General features: G+C 46.2%; 1 protein-coding gene across 1 annotated transcript; it reads right to left on the bottom strand.

Moving 5' to 3' along the window:
• Positions 1 to 1,190: 1,190 nt before the first annotated feature.
• Positions 1,191 to 24,803, bottom strand: SQLE (squalene epoxidase). The gene is made up of 11 exons (XM_088442217.1): positions 24,289 to 24,803; positions 18,817 to 19,069; positions 14,562 to 14,742; positions 13,709 to 13,805; positions 12,310 to 12,423; positions 8,543 to 8,714; positions 8,112 to 8,207; positions 7,384 to 7,526; positions 6,393 to 6,489; positions 4,304 to 4,391; positions 1,191 to 3,522 (listed from the first exon to the last, which is right to left on the bottom strand). Exons 1-11 carry the CDS (start codon positions 24,538 to 24,540, stop codon positions 3,330 to 3,332), a joined length of 1,686 nt encoding a protein of 561 aa, XP_088298343.1. The 5' UTR covers positions 24,541 to 24,803; the 3' UTR covers positions 1,191 to 3,329.
• Between the last annotated feature and the right edge of the window lie 2,598 nt (positions 24,804 to 27,401).

Raw genomic sequence — 27,401 nt, 5'->3', positions numbered from 1 at the left:
CTCAATGGGCCTGATTCAGAGGTGCACGCTATTTGCGTGCGCTCGCTCTGAATCAGGGCGTCCCTAATTTTTTTAATTCCCAGCCTCCAGGCCGCTCGCACAGCTGTGGGTGACCACCCACAGCTTGTACGAGCGGCCTGGCGATGGTCGCGATTATCGCGATCATCGGCATTGCGAGGAGATCCTTGTGGTAGGGTCTCAGCACTCGCAATGCCAAGTGAACTTCCTGCTCTAATAGAGCAGGAAGTCCACTAGTGACATCACAAGTGATGTCAGTAGGGCCGCCCACAAACGGCAGGCATTCCTTCGGGAACGCCTCCGTTTGTTCAGCCACCCCCCCCTACCCGCCTACAAAACGGGACGAGCTGTCGATCAACATCGATAGCCGCCCCATTTTGCTGCGAGCTCTGGAGCGAGCAAAGGTCTCACTCGCTCCGGGGCTCGCGCACGCCGTGCACCTGAATCAGGCCCAATGTCCACTGCACAATATAATGAACGATTGAACTATAACAACGTCGTTATCGTTCATTAATTGTGGATATGCGGCTTAAGTGCTTTTATAGCAAGACCAATTTTATACATTCATCTTGTAAAGTTAACACTACAAAATGTATATAATAAATTATAACTGAAAATATAAAAGTATAGGGTTGGCATATGTTAATCTATAGCATTACACCGCAAGGCATTGCCATTTAGCTGTGCCGGGATTTGTCACACGGCGCAATTCAATACAGAGTATCCCCAGCCTACAGGGCTGGATTCATAGTTGTGCGGTGTTGCACAGTGGCTGTGTAATACCGTACAGCTAATATACTAATGCCGCAGGAGGCATCCAAGGACAAAAGACGCCATCGCAGCCAACAGCCGGAGCTTACTCAGACTGGCCGCCTGAACTCCTCTGCCGGGACTAGGAAATGTGCGTTAGAAGACGCAGACCCCCAGCCTCGACATGCCTATAAAACGGATGCTCCCATTTTGTAAAATGGAATATAATGCCTCCCGGCCCCTATATGGCTGCAGCATGTCAATCATACTGCAGCCTGAGGACCCAGCCAGCGATCTTACAGACACAAGCGCAGTACAGACCCTGGCCATGTCCCGATCAGTAACCATTGGAGATGTACGCCAACCCTAAATAATGCCCCATTACTCTTCTCCCCTTTGTACCAATGTCAAGGAACAAACTGTTCACAAAACAAAAAAACATTTTAATTTGTAAAATTAACATTGTTAAATTGCATGTCGGCTTTTCCATCATATAAATATAAAAAAACAATGCACTTACACAATACGTGTGTAATATACCGTACAAAAATATTTCGATCATATTTTTTTGTTTTATCTTCAATGAAGATTTATATTACTGTTCTGTCAAACATTTAATGTCACAACGCCATCGTAAATTTCATTGCAGAATAAAATAGATAATAAGGAAATAGTGTGCAACATCATCTATACAAATTAAACTATTTACACTTCAGGCCAATAGTTACCACCCACTTTTCAAAGAGGCAACAAAATGAATTCTGCGAATTGCTAGGAAACACAAAGTACCTTGTGGCCAGTGGCGTCCTTCCTCACGGTGACACCCGGTGCCGGGGAGGGATGCCCTGTGCTGAGCGCCAGCTCCCTCGCTGTGAGAGGAGCCGAGTGCAGCGCCCAGCTCCTGTCACTAAGGGGGAGCCTGTACCTTGGTGTCACCCCTCGGCGGGTGGCACCCGGGTGCGGCCCGCACCCCCCTTGTGACGCCACTGCTTTTGGCTGTTGCTGCCATGATACTGGCAAAGGAATCCAGTACGTCATACAAAGCACGCAGCTTTTAAGTGTGTAGTGAAAAGTAAATTACTGATGTGTTTGATGCTTATTGGCCCCAGAAAATCACATTGAAATCAGCATGAAAAGGAAACAGGCTGACTCTTGTCAGTTCAAGGCAGAAGTTCCAAAACCTCCGCCATTACAGTACAGGTTTTAAGGATATCCATGCTTAAGCACAGGTGACTTAATTAGCACCTCTGGGCTTAAACATGGAGATCCTTAAAACCTGGATTATAATGGCGGAGTTTGGGAAACTCTGGTGTAAGGAACAAGAATAAGGCTCCCTGCAACTCTCATAAGAGAAGTGATCACAGGTTCTCAAACTCGGTCATCAAGACCCCAAACAGTGCATGTTTTCCGGGTCTTACAGAATCACAAGTGGAATAATTAGCTCCACCTGTGGATCTTTTCAAATGTCTCAGTGAGTAATGAATACACCTGTGCACCTGCTGGGTGACCTGGAAAACGTGACCTGTGTGGGGTCCTGAGGACAGAGTTTGAGAACCGCTGTGATAGATAAATCTGCGTTATACACAGGCATTTGAAGGGGGATATAGCTGTACATGTGTACACTGTTGGATCAGTGCCGTATTTATAATGGGTAAATGGTCTGCAGCACACACGGTGCCATGGGTCAAGAGGGCCCTACGCCGCCTACCCTGCACCCAGAACAGCGACAGTGGGCGCCAAATATATGGCACTTCTTAGGGTGTGGTAATAGAACTCAGACCAGCCAGTGACGCCGATTGGCGAGTGCACTGACCGCATCCGCTGATTGCACTGGAAATATTCCGCCTGCACTGAAGACTTTGGGAAAGTGCCAGAGGCTTTGGACCTGCTGCACTGGTGCCATCTACGGATTTCCGAGAGGGAAGAACAATTGGAACATGGGCCAACAAATTCTTAAACTGCCTATGTCTTGGACGCAACGTGTAATATACCACCAGCTCCCAGAACATATGAAGCACCATGATTAAAGAACCCATGCCGTGTTCTGTATGTAAAGCACGGTTACTCAGACAGGAAGCCGCCACTGTGACATTAGAACATTAAAGCGTGGTTATGGTTGCAAACATTGTTCTGATCTGGCGAAGACATATGAGGGAAAACAAATATATTATATAAATAATACCAACAGTGAGCATTCGACTCAGCACAGTGCTGTATTTCCAGTACACCAAGGAAACCTAGACAAATATATTCCGTCCAATTCATCTGGCCAAAAAAACCCCTGGAATCTTTAGTTCCTTGAAGCCTGGAATGAGCGGTCACTGACAGTCCTCCACGCCGGGGTGGCTGGGTGCAAAGCCTCTGGCTGTGACTGACGAGCTGGTTGTGCCATACATATAGCAATCATACTTTGTGTAAAGGTTCAGATCAGTGCGGACCTAGTGTAGTTACCAGGTGAGGCCCAACGTAGTGGTGACTCCTCTAGGCTCCGCTTCACGTGTATTATAAACCCTCTGAGGCAAGATTAACTGTTCAGTGTTAGACTGCAGTTGTGGCTGGATTCAGTACACCAGGTATTTCATCTCTGAGTATATGAGTGGGAAGATCACAGAACAAGCCCTGTAGAGGACGGCGCTGCTTCTGACCAGGGCTCGGGGCTTCGTCAGCCAGGGCTCCGTCTTGAAGCAGAAATAGACGGCATAAAAAGCGACGGCGAAAAAATGTCCGATGAGCAGCATGGGTTTGGGGGACAACCTGCAGGAAGAAGGAAGACAACTCAGTATTTGCAATGACTAGCCTGTACCTTTGACATTATGTAATTGCCCTGCCCCAATTGCCCACCTCCCCACCTCAAGTCCTAGGGCCGCTGAGCTGCCAGACATCCCAGTGAAACCCAATTATGCAACATATTCAGTGAAGTTTTGACTTAAAAATAGTGGGTATGCACTAGACGAAGTGCCGGATATGGCGGCCTGATCCACGGGATCGGGCGGAATACTGTCTAGTGTGTACCCGGCTTAATGCAGGCCATACATCTAGCGGGCCAATCCCTCATTCCCAATGTCGATTCCATCTGCTGATTGTCGGACTCCGATGATCGGCAATTTCTCGGGGGATCGGCAAAATACCACATGTTAAAAATCCCTGACTCACCGATTCTTATTGTTTTTGGGTCACAATTGGCATCGGCACAATGGGGAATTGCCCTGATGGATGCTTGAGGCCAGCTTAAGACAATGAAGATGTGGATGAAAGTCCAATAAAGTTGGAAGGTTAAAGGGAGCCCATTGTTCCACAAAGCTGAGGGAGCCATGTTGTGGTTTAAATACATCCATGGGGTAGATTTATTAAAACTTGTAATAAGGAAAAGTGAAGGTGTTGCCCATAGCAACCAATCCGATTATACCTATCAGTCATCTAGTGCATTCTATAAAATGATAGCTAGTATCTGATTGGTTGCTATGGGCATCACCTTCTATGGCTGTCCTCAGTGAGTGGAAGCGATGGCTGCACTATCATAGTAATGGTCACTTACACAGAGAGGAGCCCGATGGGGCCGGCCACACATTCTCCTCCTAGTTTGAAGTAATTGAAGCAGGCTCGTCTCAGCTGGTACAGGGAGTCTAGGGAAAGACCATGGCACACCATTAGCATTCTGCGGATCACCCCTTTACAGGTGTCGGTGCCTTATAGAGACCGTACACTGAAAAGGTACATATTCTAAAATATAGTGTATAACTTTGTTTGTTGAATAAACATGAACATTCTCACGTCAGACAGATGCTTTGTATAAGTTACTGCCTCAGTCAGTGAGGGCTGGTGGGGCACGTACCCCGGTGCTGGACATGTGTGTATGTAGAGGAGAAGGCTACCAGCATCACACATGTGTTTAATCTCCGAACAAAATGTTCTTCTAAAGCTCCCAGCTGTTGCTCTGCTTCCGTGTATACTGGAAGCCGGTCATAGGCATGCGCAGAAGCCGGCATAGGGGCTGCCGCAATGGGACCTACCCCCTTTCCCGACGAGTTATGGACAGAAATCCCCCCCCCCCTTCGGGACATACACTACCCGCCACCCAGGTCGCTAAAGTGAATAGTCTGTGACCAGGAGGGGATGGAAGAGTAGTAATCCATGATCCAGCAGGGAGTGGGAGGTCCTATTGCAGAACCCTGTGCCGGCTTCTGTACACACCTATGAAGCCCGTAACACGGAGACCCAGCGAGGCTTCTCAGAGGTGAGAAGCTGTGATCCGTATCCGGAGCCGGGGATGTTGTTTTTGAGCTGCCAGAATTAACTAATCTGATGTTATCTCCCAGTGTTACCTACTTATTGGAAATAAGGAAGCCCAGCAGGATATCACAAATTAGCTGTGGCGAATTATAGAGGACAGCGGGTCGGAGCCAAAAGGCTTAGTTCTGTCGGATGCCAGATCAAATACAGGTGTTATGCAGAGTGCCTGGATCAACGAGTTCTTCACTGAAAACTTTTTCAAGATGTTTGCCTGCACCAGTGCAAACACTGAGAGCTCCCATCAGGTCTCGCGCACTCTGAGTCAGCACCAGGGGTCACAGAATCATGTGCTCTAAACGGAGGAGATGATCACAAGCTTCTCTTGATCCCTGGAGATCAGCAGCCCCATGGGAGTAATCTCATTAGAGTTTGCCTGCTCTGCTGCCGATAGACCTACAGAGCCCATAGACCTTCTGTCAGCTATGCAGCCCCTATAAATCCTGGATATTGGAATGTATGAATGGAGCAGGGTCCGGTAAAATGTTACGGGGGTTTTGGGTATGTCTGATAGAATTTAAGGGGCACATGGGCAGGCCTGATGAAATGTAAAGGGCACGTGGGGAGGCCTAATTGTTACTTGGTGAGGTGTGATGGCATGTGAGCAGGTCTGTCTTTGTCCCGTCAGAAAGAAGGCTTAGCTTCACCTATGTACCATGGCCATTAGGGGCATTGTTCATAGGAGTCAATGGTGCAGATTCAAATAAGCGTAAGAATCCGCGATGTATGGACGCTCACATAACAGGTGACTACATCTTGCTTGGTTTTTGCTCACACCTTTATGGTGACATAAACAAAAACAAACCAAGGCTACCTGTCTGAATAAAAGCAATCTGTAATTTGTTTAGTCAGCACAGTAACAGTGAGAATGAATGAATAGGAATGTGCACTGGTGCAAAGTCAGGAATCATGTTAGTGGTTACCACTGACGGGGTCTTCTGTACTGTCTGTCTTTGTGGAAGGTCGAGACATATTGAGAGGGGTACCTGGGTTCCCTAAGAAGTCACAGCCACGCAACCCACACAGCCGATTCTTGGGGGTGCCTAGTTTCTTTGAAATTCATCTTGTTCCCCTCTTCCTTAACACACTTGGCTGTACCCCTCATCACCCCCTCACCCGATAAAGGAATGATCACAAAAAATATTGTAACAATTCTACCGCTTGAAGTGTATTTTCCCTTTAAACTGTAAAGTTCAACTCTTAATCCGATTAAGTTTTCTGTCCAGTCTCACGCTTCCAGCTCAGCTTCCAGAGCACAATATACATTTTTATTTCTAGGCAGTCACCAGCTTACATCATGGACACGTGTTGTGTGTCACATTACAGGTAACACTCACCGTCTGTAGCAGCAAAAAGCTCATACAGGGCCTGGGCCAGAACGTTCACTACAAAGGAATGGGACTTCTTCCTGGACCAGTAAAACGTCTTCTTGGCCTTAAAAATATAATAGGACACAACAGTGTGATTATGGGACTGATTCAGAGCCGCTCGCATCCAGCGTAGCCAAATTTGTTAAAGTGATGCCATGGGAAGCGCTCGCTCGCCAAGGCATAAGCACACCCACTTTGGCGGTGCGAGCGATCGCTCTGTGTATGCAGACACCCACTAGCGTATGCAGAGACGCCCACTAGCGCACGTCATCTCCATGAAGTGTTTTAAAACATTGGTACATCGAGCACCATCGGATGCGATCGCAGCGCTTGTGGTTGCCTTACCCTACCGCAAGCACTGCGAGGACTTCAGTGTAAAGACCAGGCATGTGACGGGTACTGTGACGCTGCCTGTTAATTATGCACACCTTAAAACCGGTGTGGAAACACCAAGGCACGCCTGCGTTCGCACCTTCACTCCCCCGTTATAAGTGTCCTGCCCGTTACCACCCACAAACAGCCTCTCCTGTCACTCATTTCACTGGGCTGTCTTTGCTGGGCGGGCGAGCGAGCGGGCTGCGATCGCACAGAATAGTTCGCACACGCTTACGCATACCATCGGGCCGCTTGCGAGCGGCTCTGAATAAGGTCCTGTATCAGAATTGAAAGGGTGAGAGGAGAAATGTAATGTAATGATCCAGCTGTCCACTGATATGATCTAATTTACATACATCTCCGGGTGACACCATCGTTTGAGTGATTCCAGCTGCTTTAGTGTAAAACGATCAAATTGGCTCTGAAATTCTGTGTTTGTAGACAGCATTGGAATTGATTCAGACAGTCACTTTTGTCCTCTATAGCGTGCCTCAGCGGTAATATCCGTGTGCCTCAGCGGTAATATCCGTGTGCCTCAGCGGTAATATCCGTGTGCCTCAGCGGTAATATCCGTGTGCCTCACCTGCAGCATTTCTGAGTGTTCATTCAGGTCTGGCAGATCCTGCAGGAGATCTCTCCAAATCTTCACATCATTCAGTACAACGCTCATTCCGCCACCTGTCAGCGGGTGTCTCATGTTATACGCGTCTCCCAGCAGCAAGACACCTGCACCCCACAGCCAGGAGATACAATAACATTAGCTCCATCTTATTAATACAATGTGTTCACATCATCAACAAATTGGGAAACATTCAATAACTTTTTGCAATGAGCAAGGTGACGTGCTGCAATGGATCCCATACCAGGCTTTAGCTGAGTGTAGTCAGACTAATCTGATTGGTTGTGTCACATGCGTTCTACAGTCTAAAAATGATAATATATGGTCTTACTTTGTACAACTGTAAAGCAATAATACAAGCCATGAATGTAATCAGGCACGCTGAGAGGGGTGGGTTGGAGGAGCGGGTACTGATTACCCTGTCCTGGGGACAGCTGCTGAGGAAGACAACTGTCCCCCTTTTCAGTGCGCGCATAGCTCTTGGTTTTGGCCAAACCCACCCCATCCCACCCAGTATCCAGGCCCCGTTGGCCTCTCACCAGCCCTGGACATTATATGTGATATACAACCTATTAATCTTTTGCTTTATGTTATCAGATAAAATAAATATATAACATCAATATGTGATCTGTTAGGATACAGAACATCTAGAATGGAATACGGGAAACATTGTCTTATTAAGTCATTTTTACCTTTTTTATTTACTGGTGAAGGTGGTAGGAAACTGGCTGGCATGGTCCTCAACCGATCGTTTTCAACGGCAAAGAGGAATGGATCCTTCAGATGGTCTGAAACGACATAAGGTCATGCTTAGATGTAGCCAAGCGTCTCTGGTTTTCCAGTATTAAAACTTGTTTCATTGAAGCTTTTCCCATTCACATAAATGTGTACTGTAATCCGTATGGGGACTTTTGCACTTTCATGGAGATACTGTACTATAGATACTGACGGGGTTCTCCATCTGGGAATAATCCCACCATTTATGATGAAATGATCATTTATTACAACTTTCTCATGCCTAGCCAGTTCTCAAAGTAATGTCACAATGTGTCACACTGCTCAGTGATGGTTCTATGCAGATTCTAAATGTCATTTACAGTTATGTAGAACACACTGTCCTCACCAGGGAGCTGTGGGAGTATGTTCTCCAGCATGTACTCTTTCAGGTTCTTGGGCATTTCCCCCCTGATGTCGACAAGGACTCGAGTCTCGTTGGATGAGATCTGGTAGATCAGAATCGGGCTGGGATTGGCCAGGACGAGCTCAGCATGATTGGCCTTAAACTGCGGGGAGTTCTAGGATCCAAAATAAACACAGAACAAATATGTTTCATCAATCTCTATTGCTTCAATGAAAGGTAAGGAAAGGCAGGGGTAGTGTTGTCAGTGCAGTTATTTTTGTATGTGCACTAAAGCCAAGGCTGTGTTTTGTGCTCTACCCTATGAATAACTTCTGTACCTATCAGTGACAGGACGGCAGTCAATAGATCAACAATGAAAAGGCTGACAGTGTCTATGTAGACACCAAATGGTCGACAGGTACAACAGGTCGACATGGATGAAGATTGACAGGAACAAATGGTCGACATTGTCAAAAGGTCAACATTGGAATGGTCGATACAAAAATTGTCAAAATTTTGTTTGTTTCTTTGTTTTTTAGGGTTAGGCACTTACCGGAGGGTTAGAGTTAGGCTCTAAAAGTAACGGTTACAGTTAGACACTAGGGGCCAAATGTAATAGGATGAGAGTTTAGAAAATGTGAGAGTTTAGCAGTAACCTACCTCTCACATTGATTGAGTTTTATCTTCAAAATGGGAAAACATCTGAATGAGATTTTAAATCGTGAGAGTTTTTTAAGTCTAAAAAAACATGCAAGTTCGCTCTGTTACTTTGTTTTTGGACTCTATTACATTGGCAAAGTTTAAAAAGTGTCAGAAACTCTCACTTTTCTAAACTCTCACCCTATTACATTTGGCCCTAGGAGGGACGTTTACTGTTAGGCACTATAATAGGGACTGTTAAGGTTAGGCACTTACTGGAGGGTTAGGGAAAGACACTAGGAGGGATGGTTGGGGTTAGAGACTAAAATAGGGATGGTTAAGGTTAGGCACTTACTGGAGGGTTAGGGTTAGACACTAGGAGGGACGGTTGGGGTTAGGCACTAAAATAGGGATGATTAAGGTTAGGCACTTACTGGAGGGTTAGGGAAAGACACTAGGAGGGATGGTTGGGGTTAGAGACTAAAATAGGGGCAGTTAAGGTTAGACACTTACTGGAGGGTTAGGGTTAGACACTAGGAGGGACGGTTGGGGTTAGGCACTAAAATAGGGATGGTTAAGGTTAGGCACTTACTGGAGGGTTAGGGTTAGACACTAGGAGGGACGGTTGGGGTTAGGCACTAAAATAGGGATGGTTAAGGTTAGGCACTTTCTGGAGGGTTAGGGAAAGACACTAGAAGGGATGGTTGGGGTTAGGCACTAAAATAGGGACAGTTAAGGTTAGGCACTTACTGGAGGGTTAGGGTTAGACACTAGGAGGGACGGTTGGGGTTAGGCACTAAAATAGGGATGGTTAAGGTTAGGCACTTTCTGGAGGGTTAGGGTTAGACACTAGGAGGGACGGTTGGGGTTAGGCACTAAAATAGGGACAGTTAAGGTTAGGCACTTACTGGAGGGTTAGACACTAGGAGGGACGGTTAGGGTTAGGCTCTAAAAGGGACGGTTACGGTTAGGCACTTACCCCGACGGTTAGGGTTAGGCACTAAAATAGGGACGGTTAGGGTTAGGCACTAGGAGGGACAGTTAGGGTTAGGTACTTATACCGACGGTTAGGGTTAGGTACTTATACCAACGGTTAGGGTCAGGAACCAAGGGGAGCGATAGGGTTAGGAAAAAAAAAAAAATGGGTCAACCATCCCAATGTCTACCTTTTGCCTATGTCAACTTTTTGTACCTGTTGACCTATTGCATGTCTACCATTTGATGTCGATCTTTTGACTGTCTATCTAAATAAGTGAAGCTCTTTCAAACCATACCCTCAGTGACACTGGAAGCAGTAACAGAGTGTAGTACTTGACACATCGGGAACCGTAGTATTTTCCCTTAATTGGAGGGGTTATAGGGGAGCCCCAGATTTGTGCAAAACTGAGAAATGCCTGGGCTACGGGAAACATTCTGCTCACTTTATACATCATTATCATTTTGTGTATTTTTTACATATTAAAATCATAATCACATCCTTAACATCTAAAGACACAGTGCCGGATTCACTACGGATCGCTATTGCGATGGCAGCTGCGATTATGCACGCAGGTCTGCTGCGAAAGTATGCAAATATCTGCCATCGCAAAGCTCTTATAGGGACGCCCAAAGCCAGCATAGAGACGCCCACTACCGCTTTCGCACATCCCTAATACCTTAGAGTCCTGCGTATACATTGGGAATAACGGCATTCACACGGACATGCATGCCTGCGTTTCTCCGACCACTCTCCTGGCTGTCTGCGATGGCTTCATGTCTGCGTGAGCGATCGCAATGCTAACTCGCGCACGTGCACTGCGGTGCATACGCATGCGCAGTACGCACCATCGACCGATCTGTGTACGCGATTGCAATTGCGATCCATGATGAATGAGGCCCACAGTCCAGAAGTAACAATAAATGAATAGTAAAATGGTGGAAAATTTGCTCCACATCCAGCAATAAATATCTCCACTTTTACTTCCATCAACAATAACTTTTACTCCAGTTTACCAGCAGTTACCAAACTTACTACCACATGTCCTCACATGTACAATCACTTCTACTCCAGCTTATAGTTACCTTTGAACAATGGGCCTGATTCAGCTTGGACCACAGTTTCTAATACGCACGCAATTGGCCCATTGTTGCGTTCTGCTCATGCATCACAGTGTGCCTGCAGGAACTAGCTATTGTGATCGGGAAAATTGATCGCAGAGGCTACGCAGACCCCTCGCAGAGTGATTGACAGGAAGTGCTGTGTGTGGGAGGTGATGGGCAGTGGTCGGGCAAATGCAGGCGTGCCAGTGTGTTTCAACGCTGTTGCATGGGCTTCATAAATTATCCACTGCGATACCATACGCGTGCGCTGAAGTCAGCAATTCCTGAGTGAGGTCTGACCTGCCTTAAATGTGTGTATGGGTCCGATGGTACTCGATTGTACCGATGTTTCCACAGTCTTGCTAACCATTACGGATGTGCGTGTAGGTGAAGTGGGCGTCCTTATGTAGTACTGCGGCGGCATTGCGATCGCTGTGGATTAGCATACTATCGCAGTTGAACTGCGTGCGCATGCTTTATTGCAATGCTTAGTGAATCAGGCCCAATATCCGCTTATAAAGGAATTAGGGAGAAGTTGTCTTAATGAATTAGGATACAGTGGTGGCTAGAGTGGTTGGGATGATGGCAGTGGCGTAAATTCATCCCAGATGCCCGGAGGCAAGTTATAATTTGGTGCCCCCCATCACAGCCGCTGACACTGTAATGTAGCAATTCGCATGCAGACAGGATATAGATAGACGAAGGCAGCACCTGATCGTGTGACATGGAGCTCTCCACTAGTGTATGGTGGCTTCTCAGGTGCCAGGAAGAGGTGCCATGTATTGGGCGGCTGTGACGGTACACTCTGGGTACATAGTTACAGCCCTATGTGGGGTGAACATGTTGTGGACAATGGAGGAGGTGCCCCCTTCAGAGCTGGAGCCCGGCGGCAGGCGCCTCCATTGTCTCCCATAGTTCTGCCCCTGGATGATGGGGATCTGGAGCAGTGGTGCAGAAGTTGATATGGGGTCGCATAGGAATGGTAATCTATATGAACACAAAACGCGGGGCAGTGGACTGGTCAATGCCTAGACCTGAGGAGCCTACAGTACCTTTAATATGCATCCAACAAAATGTGAGGACACTGTGACATTTCCCGATATGAGATCTTTTCTGAACTTGGAGAAGAGTCCGTCAGCGATGACTGTGAGTGGTGCACGGAGCTCCTGCAAGAGATGCAGCATATTTACCAAAAATTGTTGGTATTATTGAAAGATTAATAAAATATTCCTTTATATATAAAAAAATAAAAATCCGGTCACATACACAACAGGGTACAATTGCTTCAATCTAAGCTCCAGTTAACCCGACCCTTTATCATGAACACATTTGCATCAATAAGAGGTCATGGATCAGATGTATGAAGCTCTGGGAAGTGATAAACTGGAGAGAGATAAACGACCAACCACTCAGCTCCTAACTGTCATGTTACAGGCTGTGTTTGAAAAATGACAGTTGGGAGCTGATTGGTTGGTCGTTTATCTCTCTCCAGTTTATCACTTCCCAGAGCTTCATACATCTGCTCCCAATGTACTTTATGTTCAGTAAACTTGTCATTTTGGCTTCTTTCACACTCATAGAGCGGTATTCAATATGAAACGTAAGCTTCGCTGTCGAAGTTTACGTTTCATATCGGAGATTTTTCTGGGATAAAGTATCGGGCGCGCGCCCGTTTTATCCCTGTATTCAATATCAAATCTACAAAAACAGGAAGGTGCGAAGTGGGATTTGCGTACAAAAACGAAATTTTCCTTGAAAAAATTGTAGGACCCCCCCTAAAGTTGTAAAAACATGGGGGATCACTATGGGTACCCCCGTTTTAGCCTGCAAATGAAAGTCGGGGATTTAAATAGCCGCAGCAGGTGTTTTTTCCTGACATTGAAGAAGTGATGCAGAAGAGCACTTAGGTTATTTTTTTTGTTTTTTTAAGTGGTCCCATCAAATTTGGGGTACATGAAAATGGGTACTAGCATATTTTTATGTCCCTAAAGTAAGTTTTTAAAAATTCTGCAACTATGCACCTGCCACTAATAGCCTATTCTAGAATACACCTGCCGCATACTTGCAGAATAGCCCTGAACCTATTTCCCTATTGTTAAACACTTTTTTCCCCATTTTTTTTTTCACCCCAATTTTTTTATTCATTTTTTGGGGTGTCCCTATTTTTTTTTTAAACTTTTTTTGACACAGTTCTTTTTAAAAAGTCATTCTCAGGGGTGCAGGCTTTTTTTTTTCAAGCCTGCACCCCTAAACCCCAATTCTGCACTTTTTTTCGCCACCTATTCAGTGGTGAAAAGTTATCCCCTTTTTTTTCAAAGACTTTTCGAACCTGCGAAAAGTCTTTGAAATTCAATACAGTGTAAAACTAAAACCTGCGATAATGACGTCATAGGTGCAATATTAACGCAAAAAACAGACTTATTCGTCCATATTGAATTCCCCTAATAGTACCTTAATATCTCCTGTTTCTTTCTCCTTGTATGTGACTCCTTGTACCGTGTCATCCTCTTCTAGCAGCAGCTGAACTGTCCCCTCGATGTACTCAGTGCTAGGACGCAAACAGATAAAATGTATCCTAATAACAGGCACTAAGACGTATGAAGTGATTCTTATGGAAGAGGTGGGGTTGAATGTTGGTATGAAATGAGACAGGTGGGGAGGGTAGGGAACGGGCGCCCTATCACTTATTGGTTCCGGTCTATTGGATTTGAGCTGTTAATTTGGCCACGCAGATTTCAGTGTCCCATGCTGGCGATTTCTGACCAAATTCGCTAATCGCTGTATTGGGTCTGGCTTCATTGCGCCAATTCAAAATCTGATTGACTCACATTGTGATCTGCACTTGCACGTCAGTGAGGCCAACACGCGAGGGGAGTGGACACATTGTAATCCGCCGGTTTGTGCAAACATATAAGGGTCAATCCAATTAGGTGCGAAGGGGGCAAATTGCGGTTGGAACGGCATAAAAACATCGGCAACATCACAGCGAATTGCGCCCCCTGGCTGCCCGAGCTCACTCCGGACTCGCACATTTTTGTTCACAGCCCTACGGGGCTTCAAACAGAACTGTGCGAGAACGGGGATACCATGTGTACGGCAAACAGCTGCACTTACTCACGGGTGTGAGGGTCTCGCACCTAATTGGAGTGATCCTTGTATGCCATCAGAATGCTATCAGATTCAGCCGTTCGGCTATTGGTTGAACGACTAGATTGTGGCGAGAGTCGCCAGATTTAGCGTCAGAGGGAGACGATGCAGAAAATGCCGCTGACAATGGCGTCCTAGCTCAGGTCTCTGCACTTACTTGGGTTCTGCCATGGCCATCTTCCGAAGCCCCATGATAAAGCGACCGTGATGAAAGGCTCTGCCGCACTGCAGCTGTTTCTTCTCGTTCATAGGATAGGGAATCTCCACCTCCGCTTTACTTTCCATGTCGTGGACGACGTATCCATGCACAACATGTGCATCCAGACCTTCCACTGCATCTACAAACACACCATCATATGAGATCCTGCACATCGCACACCTTAGCAAGACCGACAAAATGTATATCCAGGTGCTCTGTACATGGAACAGTTGGTTTCGCGAAGTCACAGAAGCGAAGTAAGGTTCAGGCCTCTTCAATGAATTACTAACTATAAAACTGTAAAGAAAATAGTTTTCCATAAGGGATCAGATCTCACAGTTGTGTTGCCTCCAAGCACACGGAACAGATACATCTGCACTCACAGTACAGTGTAAATTATACTATTTGCAGCCAAATGGCAGAGTGTTAATTCAAAATGTATTGTGAGAAATGGTTCAGTACTGTCATGTGATGGCTATGTAATAACATTCCGGGTTGCAGAGGGGCACCAGTACTGTCATGTGATGGCTATGTAATAACATTCCGGGTTGCAGAGGGGCACCAGTACTGTCATGTGATGGCTATGTAATAACATTCCGGGTTGCAGAGGGGCACCAGTACCGTCATGTGATGGCTATGTAATAACATTCCGGGTTGCAGAGGGGCACCAGTACTGTCATGTGATGGCTATGTTATAACATTCTGGGCTGCAGAGGGGCACCAGTACTGTCATGTGATGGCTATGTAATAACATTCTGGGCTGCAGAGAGGCACCAGTACTGTCATGTGATGGTTATGTAATAACATTCCGGGTTGCAGAGGGGCACCAGTACTGTCATGTGATGGCTATGTAATAACATTCTGGGCTGCAGAGAGGCACCGGTACTGTCATGTGATGGCTATGTAATAACATTCCGGGTTGCAGAGGGGCACCAGTACTGTCATGTGATGGCTAGGTAATAACATTCTGGGCTGCAGAGAGGCAGCGGTACTGTCATGTGATGGCTATGTAATAACATTCTGGGCTGCAGAGAGGCACCAGTACCGTCATGTGATGGTTATGTAATAACATTCCGGGTTGCAGAGGGGCACCAGTACTGTCATGTGATGGCTATGTAATAACATTCTGGGCTGCAGAGAGGCACCGGTACTGTCATGTGATGGCTATGTAATAACATTCCGGGTTGCAGAGGGGCACCAGTACTGTCATGTGATGGCTAGGTAATAACATTCTGGGCTGCAGAGAGGCACCGGTACTGTCATGTGATGGCTATGTAATAACATTCTGGGCTGCAGAGGGGCACCAGTATTGTCATGCGATGGCTATGTAATAACATTCCGGGTTGCAGAGGGGCACCGGTACTGTCATGTGATGGCTATGTAATAACATTCTGGGCTGCAGAGGGGCACCAGTACTGTCATGTGATGGCTATGTAATAACATTCTGGGCTGCAAAGGGACACCGGTACTGTCATGTGATGGCTATGTTATAACATTCTGGGCTGCAGAGGGGCACCGGTACTGTCATGTGATGGCTATGTTATAACATTCTGGGCTGCAGAGGGGCACCACTACTGTCATGTGATGGTTATGTAATAACATTCCGGGTTGCAGAGGGGCACCAGTACTGTCATGTGATGGCTATGTAATAACATTCTGGGCTGCAGAGAGGCACCTGTACTGTCATGTGATGGCTATGTAATAACATTCTGGGCTGCAGAGGGGCACCAGTACTGTCATGTGATGGCTAGGTAATAACATTCCGGGTTGCAGAGGGGCACCACTACTGTCATGTGATGGCTAGGTAATAACATTCTGGGCTGCAGAGAGGCACCGGTACTGTCATGTGATGGCTATGTAATAACATTCTGGGCTGCAAAGGGGCACCTGTACTGTCATGTGATGGCTATGTTATAACATTCTGGGCTGCAGAGGGGCACCGGTACTGTCATGTGATGGCTATGTAATAACATTCTGGGCTGCAGAGGGGCACCAGTACTGTCATGTGATGGCTATGTAATAACATTCTGGGCTGCAAAGGGGCACCGGTACTGTCATGTGATGGCTATGTTATAACATTCCGGGCTGCAGAGGGGCACCACTACTGTCATGTGATGGCTATGTAATAACATTCTGGGCTGCAGAGGGGCACCACTACTGTCATGTGATGGCTATGTAATAACATTCTGGGCTGCAGAGGGGCACCACTACTGTCATGTGATGGCTATGTAATAACATTCTGGGCTGCAGAGGGGCACCAGTACTGTCATGTGATGGCTATGTAATAACATTCTGGGCTGCAAAGGGGCACCGGTACTGTCATGTGATGGCTATGTTATAACATTCCGGGCTGCAGAGGGGCACCACTACTGTCATGTGATGGCTATGTAATAACATTCTGGGCTGCAGAGGGGCACCACTACTGTCATGTGATGGCTATGTAATAACATTCTGGGCTGCAGAGGGGCACCACTACTGTCATGTGATGGCTATGTAATAACATTCTGGGCTGCAGAGGGGCACCAGTACTGTCATGTGATGGCTATGTAATAACATTCTGGGCTGCAGAGGGGCACCAGTACTGTCATGTGATGGCTATGTAATAACATTCCGGGCTGCAGAGGGGCACCAGTACTGTCATGTGATGGCTATGTAATAACATTCTGGGCTGCAGAGGGGCACCACTACTGTCATGTGATGGCTATGTAATAACATTCTGGGCTGCAGAGGGGCACCACTACTGTCATGTGATGGCTATGTAATAACATTCTGGGCTGCAGAGGGGCACTAGTACTGTCATGTGATGGCTATGTAATAACATTCTGGGCTGCAGAGGGGCACACTGAGTTTTCTGATCATACCTTACAATGGGTAGGGCAAAAAATGTAGGGGATTCATTTACTTTGCCAAAGATAAATCCCCAGTAGAAATCCAGTGATATTAGGAACATAGAAGTTGGGTCATCTGCAAACTAGACCAGTAGGACAATGCAGCTACAATATTAGTTGCAGCAATGGCTTCAATCAAAAGGTGACCAATTTGTATGTATTAGTTACACAATTTGGTTGGTTGATGAATGCATTGGGAGTCTGCACAATCAAAAACTGCATTAATTGAATTTGATCTTTTGAGTTTGAGAATTAGACCACATGATAACCTTTATCAAATTATTTTGTAAGGTGACTGTCACACCTTTTAGTTGGACAGCGAATGTGGAATGTGTAATCAGGTTTGTGCCATTTAACCCAACAGGTGTATCCAAATTCCTCATGCAATCATCCAATCAGATTGCAATGCTACTGTACATGCAGCATTCAAATTGCCATTTTGTATGTGTTAAAACGCCCACACACACAGGTCCCCCCCCTATGACGTAACCAACATGCCCAGTGGCCAAACTGCCAACAAAGGTGGGTTGCCAACTTAGATGTGTTACAGACATTTGGCAGCTCATCCTGAGCAGCTAATGACTTCTGACATCGCCGAGACCTCTTAATGTGTTGAGCAGATGTTCGCACACACAAACCATCCTGTCATATTTACCAACATGTCCAATAATGATCTATAATATCTTGATTGGATTATTATCACGCATGGCTGTCATTTTCTGACCCCACGTGCTGTCATATTTGGCCAATTTCCTGACATCAGCTATGATTCACGTAATGTTTACCCAGCAATACAGTCAGATGTAGACTGTGACTGAAGACAAGTCTTTTAAGCTGGTGACCATAATCTGGCAGCGTGTGCAGTGATTGGTCGTGCACAATAACTCGGCCCAATGTGACCACACGAGTGTGGCCGATAAGGACCTGGTCCCTTTGCAAACACAGAGATTATGGGCATCTTATGACAGGAAGCTTGGCAAATAAATGGTTTTCTAGAACAGAGCAAGTGAGGCAAGTGGCATTTGCCGTATATACCTCATTTTTTACACCTCCATGTCCAATCGCTGGCCTTCTATTTAGTTTGCATGCTTTCTCTATTATTATCATTGTTATCTTTTATATCTAAAACTCTGACATATTATGCTGCCATGTACAATGAGGCAAACAGATAATATACAATGGTAAAGTTGATAACACTTGATACATAAGGTAACACTTGATACATAAGGTAACGCAATAGCTTCTTGTTGTGGATTGTTTGCAGAAAAATAACACCATCACCAGTCACATCAGTACAAACTCAGCTTTCAGATGCAACCACTTACCGCCAAGACCAAGATCCTTCAGAGCTTGGTACCCTCCCGGTTGCAGTAACTCTCCCACTATACGATCTGGCTCCTTCAAATCTCTTTCGATGACGGTCACCTTTCTCCCATCCCTCGACAATACTGTAGCTAATGCTGAGCCCAGCACCCCGGATCCCACGATGATGACTTCCGGGTCATCACAGGTCGTTTCATCAGAGGCGTGGTCTTCTTCGCTGTCCGTGGCTCCATGTATATGGTTTTCAGTTTTCCTCTGTGCACACAGAAGAAACAATCATAATGTACTGATATACAGGTTATTTTTTCTTGTAGACAGAAAATAAATAAATAAATACTTTACACACAAAAGTTCCCGACTATGGGCCATATTCAATCAGGTGCGAAAAGTCAGTTTCTGCGGAAAAGTATCGCCAGTGACGTCATTTCGCCATGCAAAAACTTTACCCGTATTCAATTCCAGAGACTTTTCGCAGTCAATGGAATGGACCCGGCAAAAAAGTTTCGCCTATGAATAGGTGTCGAAAAAAAGTGCAGAATGGGGGTTTTGGGGTGCAAATGTCTGGAAACCACCCAGCACCCTTGGGACAGTCCACCAAAGGCAAAACGGTGTAAAAAAAAGTAAAATAAAATACTTAAGAACACCCCTAAAAAGCACTTTCATTTTGGGGGTGAAAAATACCAAGGTTGGGGGTCAAACTTAAAAACTAGCGAAATAGACTCCAGGGGCCCAAGTATGCCCCAGGTGTTTTTAAAATTGCAAGTGCTTGCGGCAGGTGGATTTTTTTACGTTTTTAAAACTTCACTTTACCAACTATTAAAATATGCAAGCACCCATTTTCGGGTACCCCAAATTTGCTGGGACTACTTATTTTCAGCAAAAAAACCTGCTAAATGCTATTCTTCACCACTTATGCAAAGGCGCTACTTAGCAGCTATTGAGAGCATTTAAGTACCCCAAATAAATTCCAGCAGACCTATTTGGGGGGATCTATAGTGATCCCCAATGGCAGTGCATCTTTTGGGGGGTGTCAGGCTGATTTCCCCAAATCTGACAGGTCTTTTCATCAAGTCCGAATTCATCGGGTCCCGTTTTCGACTGTTTCTAATTGAATACGGGGATAAGCGGGGACGAGCGCGATACTTTTTCGCATGGAAAACCAGCGATGTCGGCGAAAAGTCCGGCATGCGAAAAGTACGGGACTTTTCGCACCTAATTGAATATGCCCCCATAAATATAGCCTAGCTAGGACTACGGAACAACATTTATTGTAAGTGTAAGTGTTTATATGCTGTGCCACCAGGGAAGATTAAAAAATATATATATTTTTAGCTGTCTGGTTAATTTGCACCATTGTCATTGCAGTCCTAGATGATCGCGACTCTAAAAAAATATATATGTGTATAGTACATACACACATATATATATATATATATATACATACATACACACACACACACACACACATATGCATATTAAGTCCATGTAGATCCTGGTATGCAATCGGGAAGCCGACTGCCGTCTAGATGTAGACGCCCGCATTTCCCCGACGCCGGGAGACCGGCGCCCGGCATCCCGATCGTAGTGATGCCGGGCGGCGCGAGCGGACAGCCGCGGGGGGGAGGGTTAGGTTTAGGGCTCCCGTGGGGTACTTAGGGTTAGGCACCCCCCCGGGAGGGTTAGGCTAGGGGGGGGAGGGTTAGGCACCCCCGGGGGGGACTTAGGGTTAGGCACCCCCCCCGGGGGACTTAGGTTTAGGCTGTGGGGAAGGGGGTGGTTAGGGTTAGGCACTTAGAGGGGGGATTAGGGTTAGGCACTGGGGGGGGAGTTAGCGTTAGGCACCCCTAAGGAGGGTTAGGGTTAGGGGGGTTAGGTTAGTAGATACTCACCTATCCACGATCGGGATTTCCAGCGCTGTCGGGCTTCCGCTGCTTCGAACTCTGCTCATGTCGGGCTGCCGCTGACGGGAATCGGCCGGTGGTATTTCATACCCAAACCGTAGATCCTGCACTCACCAGCAAATTTCCATCCAGCTGGGGTGCAACCTCAGTATAACCACAATCCCCCTTAATGTAGTATACATATGCAAAAAAAGATAGAAGAGACGGCACTCACCGCTGCAGCAAATAAGGTTATTTATTACATACCACCAGTGTCATTAATACAGAGTCCAACGTTTCAGTCATATTACAGATCTTTGTCAAGGCACAAGTATATCAAGAAGCCACAGCCATCTGTTGTATGTATAAAGGGCCTATTAATGTAGTATTGTATAGAGAAATCAGTGCCCATTGTGATTACTATGCATACACTGAATGGAACACTTATACAGGATAGATCTCTGGGCCTGATTCAGAGCGGCTCGTAAGCGGCCGCTCGTTCGCTCCGAGCGATGTTCGCACATCTGCGCATGCGTATGGGTTGTAATACGCATGCGCGAACCAGTCATTGCGGTCGAAAACCGTGTGCTCGCAAAATAGGGAATGCCTGCTAATTTGTGACAGAATGAGGCGTTTGTGGGTGGTAACAGGGGAAGGTGCTTGAAAACGGGGAGTGGAGATCCGAACAAAGGCGTGCCAAACAGTCAAAACGGGCGTTTTAAGGGTGTGCATAATTAACAAAGCAGCGTCATCGACCACGTCACTTGGTTGCCTTTTAGCCTGAACTGCTCGCATGATTGCGGTAGGAAAATCCAACCACAAGCACTGCGAGCAGTTCATACGCCTTTCGATGTACTCGATTAATCAAATAAATAGCGGAGATGACGTATGATGCGAGCGGCCAGGGGGCGTTTTTTCCAAAATAGTGAGCGCATGTTTCGTTCGCTCGTTCAGACATAGAGGCGTCAGCAGACCGCAAAGAGCGAGCGCTTAATTTAAATAGCCAGCCCCTTTTTATGAACGAGCGGCCGCAAATAGCGTCCGGCTCTGAATCAGGCCCTCTGTAAGATAAGCCATGTACAATGTGCATGTATCAGAAATGGCTACTAATAATCAAATAGCTGATGTGGTTTATCTGTAGGGGTTGGGTACGACTGGTGTTAGGATTCCAGCGCCAGCATTCTGAGCTCCTGCAACCCGATAGACGGGATTTAAACTACAGTACATCCTATCTGGAGTTATCCTCTGGGAATATCACCAGTGCTCCTCTGCTATAAGCACACACACTGGGCTCGCTCCCAGTGCCGAGTTTCCGGACGTGCCTCTCGGATTGCGTGACGGGTGCTTCTGCCCAAAATAGTGTGTGTGATGCAGCAATGCTAGCAGCAACACTACGCGTATTGTGATTATCTATCTATCTATCCAGACATCTCTCTCTATGTATATATAACACAGGTGACATCTCTCTCTATGTATATATAACACAGGTATGGGATGTCCTATCTGGAAACCTGTTTCCAAGAGAAATCCCAACCCCAGAAAGGAATGAAAGAAAATAATTGCTGAAGTTATATGCGATGATGTCATATGAATAGGATTATCAATTGTCTTCAGTCACTGTGAGAAGCTCTGCTAAACAGTTCACTGAGGAGGGGAATGCCAGTCATGGCTCATTTTATATGTCATTATCTATATGTTAAGCACAGTTCTCCAAAACTGGAATACCCCATATCGGGAAATCTCTAAGGGGCCTGTTCAATTAAGCGGGATACCGCCGAACATCATCACACTGCTTGGCTGCGCAGGTGTGAGGAAACACTAGCGATATTGCTAGTTGTGATGTGCTGTACCTGGACCTCACCCGCTGATACCATGTGAATTATCCTGGCAGGAAAAAGAGTTTGACTTTGAATACTAATATGTCCCATAACACCAGACTTGATCTAAAATAGAGCTGGGCAATGAGCCCCTCCCCGTCCAGCTGTTGTAGAACTACACATCCCAGCATGCCTTGCAACAGTTTTGCTATTTGGCCATGCCAAAACTGTTGCAAGGCATGCTTGGATTTGTAGTTCAACAACAGATGGCGCGCCGCTTATTGCCCACCCCCGAAAAACAGTCAGACATAAAAATATACATGTGATAGTTTAAGATCAATTTAAATGGCTGGCACTGACATCTAATCTATAACTTCTGGCTCTCCGCAGCCCCTCATATTCATCTCCTCTATAATATTTCCAATGTTCCAATCCCTCATAACCTGCACCAGCCTAGTCCATGTAACTGGTGACACTATGAACAATAGCAATGTATCTATAATTACTGATTCTAATGACACATGTATATTCAGATGCAAGTTAAGTTTACATTCTGAAAGACATTTATGTTTTGGATAAACATTTTATATTCAATAGTAAGCGTAAGATAGACATATAAATATAAGACAGACATACACATGTGATACATATAAGGAGACATACATATATGAGACATATAAGGTGACAGACATACATATGTGATACATATAAGGTGACAGACATACATATATGAGACATATAAGGACACAGACATACATATATGAGACATATAAGGACACAGACATACATATATGAGACATATAAGGTGACAGACATACATATATGAGACATATAAGGACACAGACATACATATATGAGACATATAAGGTGACAGACATACATATATGAGACATATAAGGACACAGACATACATATACGAGACATATAAGGACACAGACATACATATGTGATACATATAAGGAGACATACATATATGATACATATAAGGAGACATACATACATATATGATACATATAAAGAGACATACATACATATATGAGACATATAAGGAGATAGACATACATATATGAGACATATAAGGACACAGACATACATATATGAGACATATAAGGTGACAGACATACATATATGAGACATATAAGGACACAGACATACATATACGAGACATATAAGGACACAGACATACATATGTGATACATATAAGGAGACATACATATATGATACATATAAGGAGACATACATACATACATATATGATACATATAAAGAGACATACATACATATATGAGACATATAAGGAGATAGACATACATATATGAGACATATAAGGAGATAGACATACATATATGAGACATATAAGGAGATAGACATACATATATGAGACATATAAGGAGACAGACATAAATACAAGACAGACAGACTTATATGAGACATAAATACATGTATGAGGCAGACATACAGGTTTGAAACACAAAGATATTTGAGACAGATATACATACCTGACAGACATATATATATATATATATATATATATATATATTTATATGTATACATATATAAGCACAGACATACGTGAGTCATACTATCATACAGTACATATATATGAAACAGACATACATATATGTGACAGACACACACATAAATATATGAGACAGATACACATGATATACATATATATATATACATGCATATGAGACAGACATACAAGAGGCAGTCATACATACATGTATATATGAGACAGACAGACATATGGAGCAGAGTGACAGTCCCCAAAGTACCTTTCTGACCCCATTCATCCTGGGTTTCTGCTGCTGTTTGATGCCATTCAAGTTCATGATCCTGGAGAGAAGCCCCGGGCCCCCCTGTTTCCTGGACCCCGGGCGCCCCCGGTACCGGAGCAGGGACAGCACCAGTCCCACAGTGCAGCACAGGAGCACGGCCAGCACCAGCTCCAGGCGGGGGGCGCTCAGCAGCTCATCACACTTCTTATACACATAGGTGAAGGTGGCGACCCCCAGGAAGGTCCACATGCTGTCAGCTGCCCAAGTGTCACCCAGGCCAGGGGGGTAAGTATCCGCAGACTGCCCCTCTGTGTGTCCCCAGCAAGGCTATGCTCTGCACTGCACAGGTGAGACGGAGTATGACAGCTGCTGCTGACACCTGGGGTGGGTGGGGAGTAACCTGCACAGCTGCTGGCAGCGGCTCTGTCTGGTCACTACCCCCCTAATGCACACACCTCTCAGCGATGAGCTGGCCCCTGGGATGTGTGCGGCATCCACCAATCCCCGGCAGTCAGTCATCCATCCCTGCGCCGTGTCAGCCGGGATGCAGGATGCCTGAGGGGGGGGGCGGAGCCAGCCGCTCAGCCTCAGCAACCGGCGGCCGGGGTTGCCGGGGCAACCAGCAACACGTTATCAGGCAAGGGGCGGGGGCTGCGTGGCGCGCAGGTACCAGAGTCACGCCCGCCGCTGACCCGGCCAATGGGGGCCCGCGGTTGAGGTGAGCAGAGCTCACGCTATAGAGGGAGCAGCCAATGGGAAGGGGTCGGGCGCCTCGCGGCAGATCTGGGTCAGCGGCTGCAGCCCGTGTAGTGCGATGTGATGTCATCATGTCACTGCTCAGTCACTCCCCGTGTGTGTTATGTGTGTGTGTATCGCACGGAGACCCGGAGAGGAGGTGGTGACGCTGGAACAGAACGACGGGAGGGAGGGGAGGGGAGGGGGCATAAAGGTGTCTGAACGGAGCTGGGGAGAGTTCGGGGGGTGCGCACGTCCGTATGTGAATTACACAGGGTCTGATGCTGATTAACATCAGATGAGGTACAGGCATGAAGTCAGCCAGCCACTGAATCTGTAATTCATTAGTGTTTCTGGTTTAAAGGGATAGTATGGTGTGTATATATATATATGTGTATCTACAGGGGCGTATTTAGAATGGGTGCAGGGTGTGCGGTGCCCACACCGCATACCTTGCACCCATACTTTTCTTTTTTATTATTACTCAACTCTCCTTTATCCCACAGAGTAGCGCTGCTGAAAATCGCCGCCGCGTCCTGTAAGCCCTCAAAATAAATGAGTGCTGACTACATAAATATAATGTTACCCTATTATGTGGCGGTGGGGGGTGTAAACACTGTACAGGTACCTCTGCCGGGTTGCAATTGGAAAACCGACTGTCTTAATCCCGACAGCCGGCTTCCCGATTGCTTTATCCCGGTGTGGGATAAATGACCGGCGTCTATATCTAGACGCCTGTCATTTACCCGATGCCGGGAGACCGGCATCGGGATGCCGGGCGCCGCCAGCGGACAGCCACGGGGGGGGGGGGGAGAGGGTTAGGTTTAGGGCTCCCGGGGGGGTCTTTGGGCTAGGCACCCCCCCAGGGGACTTAAGGTTAGGCACCCCACCCAGGGGACTTAGGGTTTGGCACCCCTAAGGAGGGTTAGGGGGTTAGTAGATACCTTAGGGACGATCAGGATTTCCAGCGCTGCCGGGAACTCTGCTTTTGTCGGCCAGGCGCTGCCGGGATTCGAACTGTCGGCCACAGGGCCGGCGGTATTTCATACTGATCCCCTCAGCCAGCACTTGAGAGTGCAGCCTGTAACCACTGAGGCGCCTAGTAGATTTAAGGGCTTGATCCAATTAAGCGCGAGTGCAGGCACACATCCACTAAAGACCTCAAAACGACTGCACGATTACGACATTGTAATCTTGCAGTCGTTTGTCAGTCTGTGATGTGCCTACACTGAATGAGCAGTCGTTCAGTGTAAGAACATCAATCATCTGCAAACATGCTGAACCTGATGTTATCGTTAGGTTGTACATTATATTTGTACAATGATAGATGTCTAAACAACCAGTGGGAGCGCGCATCGCTGGTCGTTTAAGACATTTTTTTTTAACGATCTGTAGATTATTTTCAAACGATAATTGAACGATATCGTTAAGGGGCCTACGTCTAGCGTTCAGTCCTTCAGGTCGCCGGGTGCGGTGCCCACACTGAACGGCGTTCACTGAACGTCTTTCAGTGCAGGATCCCGACCTCCTATCTCGGAACATGGGGAACCTGACGATCGTTGTAAGGTTGACCAGCATGTTCCGTAGATAGTCGGGGTCGGCAAGGACCCAGTGTGTACGCACATCGCTGGTTTTTGCCGGCTGTCCATTACACGACTTTGTGAACAATGCGACCAAAACCTCCTGGTTTTGGTCGGATCGTTCAAAAGTCGTGTAATGGATAGGCCCCTATATCGTTCATTCGCTCAATTTAATCGATTAGTGGATGCGTGCCTTAAGTGCAGAATATGTTTCACTTTCGGTTCCGTCGGACTTGCACATTTTTGTTGGGTTCCAGACTATAGATAGACAATTAAAATGTCGACAGTGTCTAGATAGATACCAGATGTTAGACAGGCAATAGGTTGAGAGGTGAAAATGGTTGATGGTTGAAAGTTTGACACAAAAATTGTCGACACACTTTGTTTTTTTTACTTTTTAGGGTTAGACACTTACCCCGACGGTTAGGGTTAGGCACTAGAAGGGAAGGTTAGGGTCATGCACCTACCCTGACATTTAGGGTTAGGTACCAGGAGGGAGGGTTAGAAAACAAACGTGTCAACCATTTCTGTGTTGACCATGTAGACAATTTCTACCTATCGACCTTTTTCCATGTTGATCTGTAGTGTGTCGACCTTTTGTCCCTGTTGACCTATTATCTGAATAGACACTGTTGACCTTTTAACTATCTTTTATACCACACCCATTTTTGTTCACGGTTCACGGTGCCATAGGGCTGCGAGCAAACGTGCAAGTTTGGGGTGAGATTGGGCCATGAGAGGGGGGAAAAGTATTGCCCCTTTGCACCTACTTCAGGCTCAGTCCAATTGGATGCA

The sequence above is a fragment of the Taudactylus pleione genome, unplaced genomic scaffold (genome assembly GCF_031769625.1).
Source record: "Taudactylus pleione unplaced genomic scaffold, aTauple2 ptg000306l, whole genome shotgun sequence".
Taxonomy (NCBI): Eukaryota; Metazoa; Chordata; class Amphibia; order Anura; family Myobatrachidae; genus Taudactylus; species Taudactylus pleione.
Note: the sequence above shows the minus strand (reverse complement) of the source record. Positions and strands in the feature narration are given on the sequence as shown.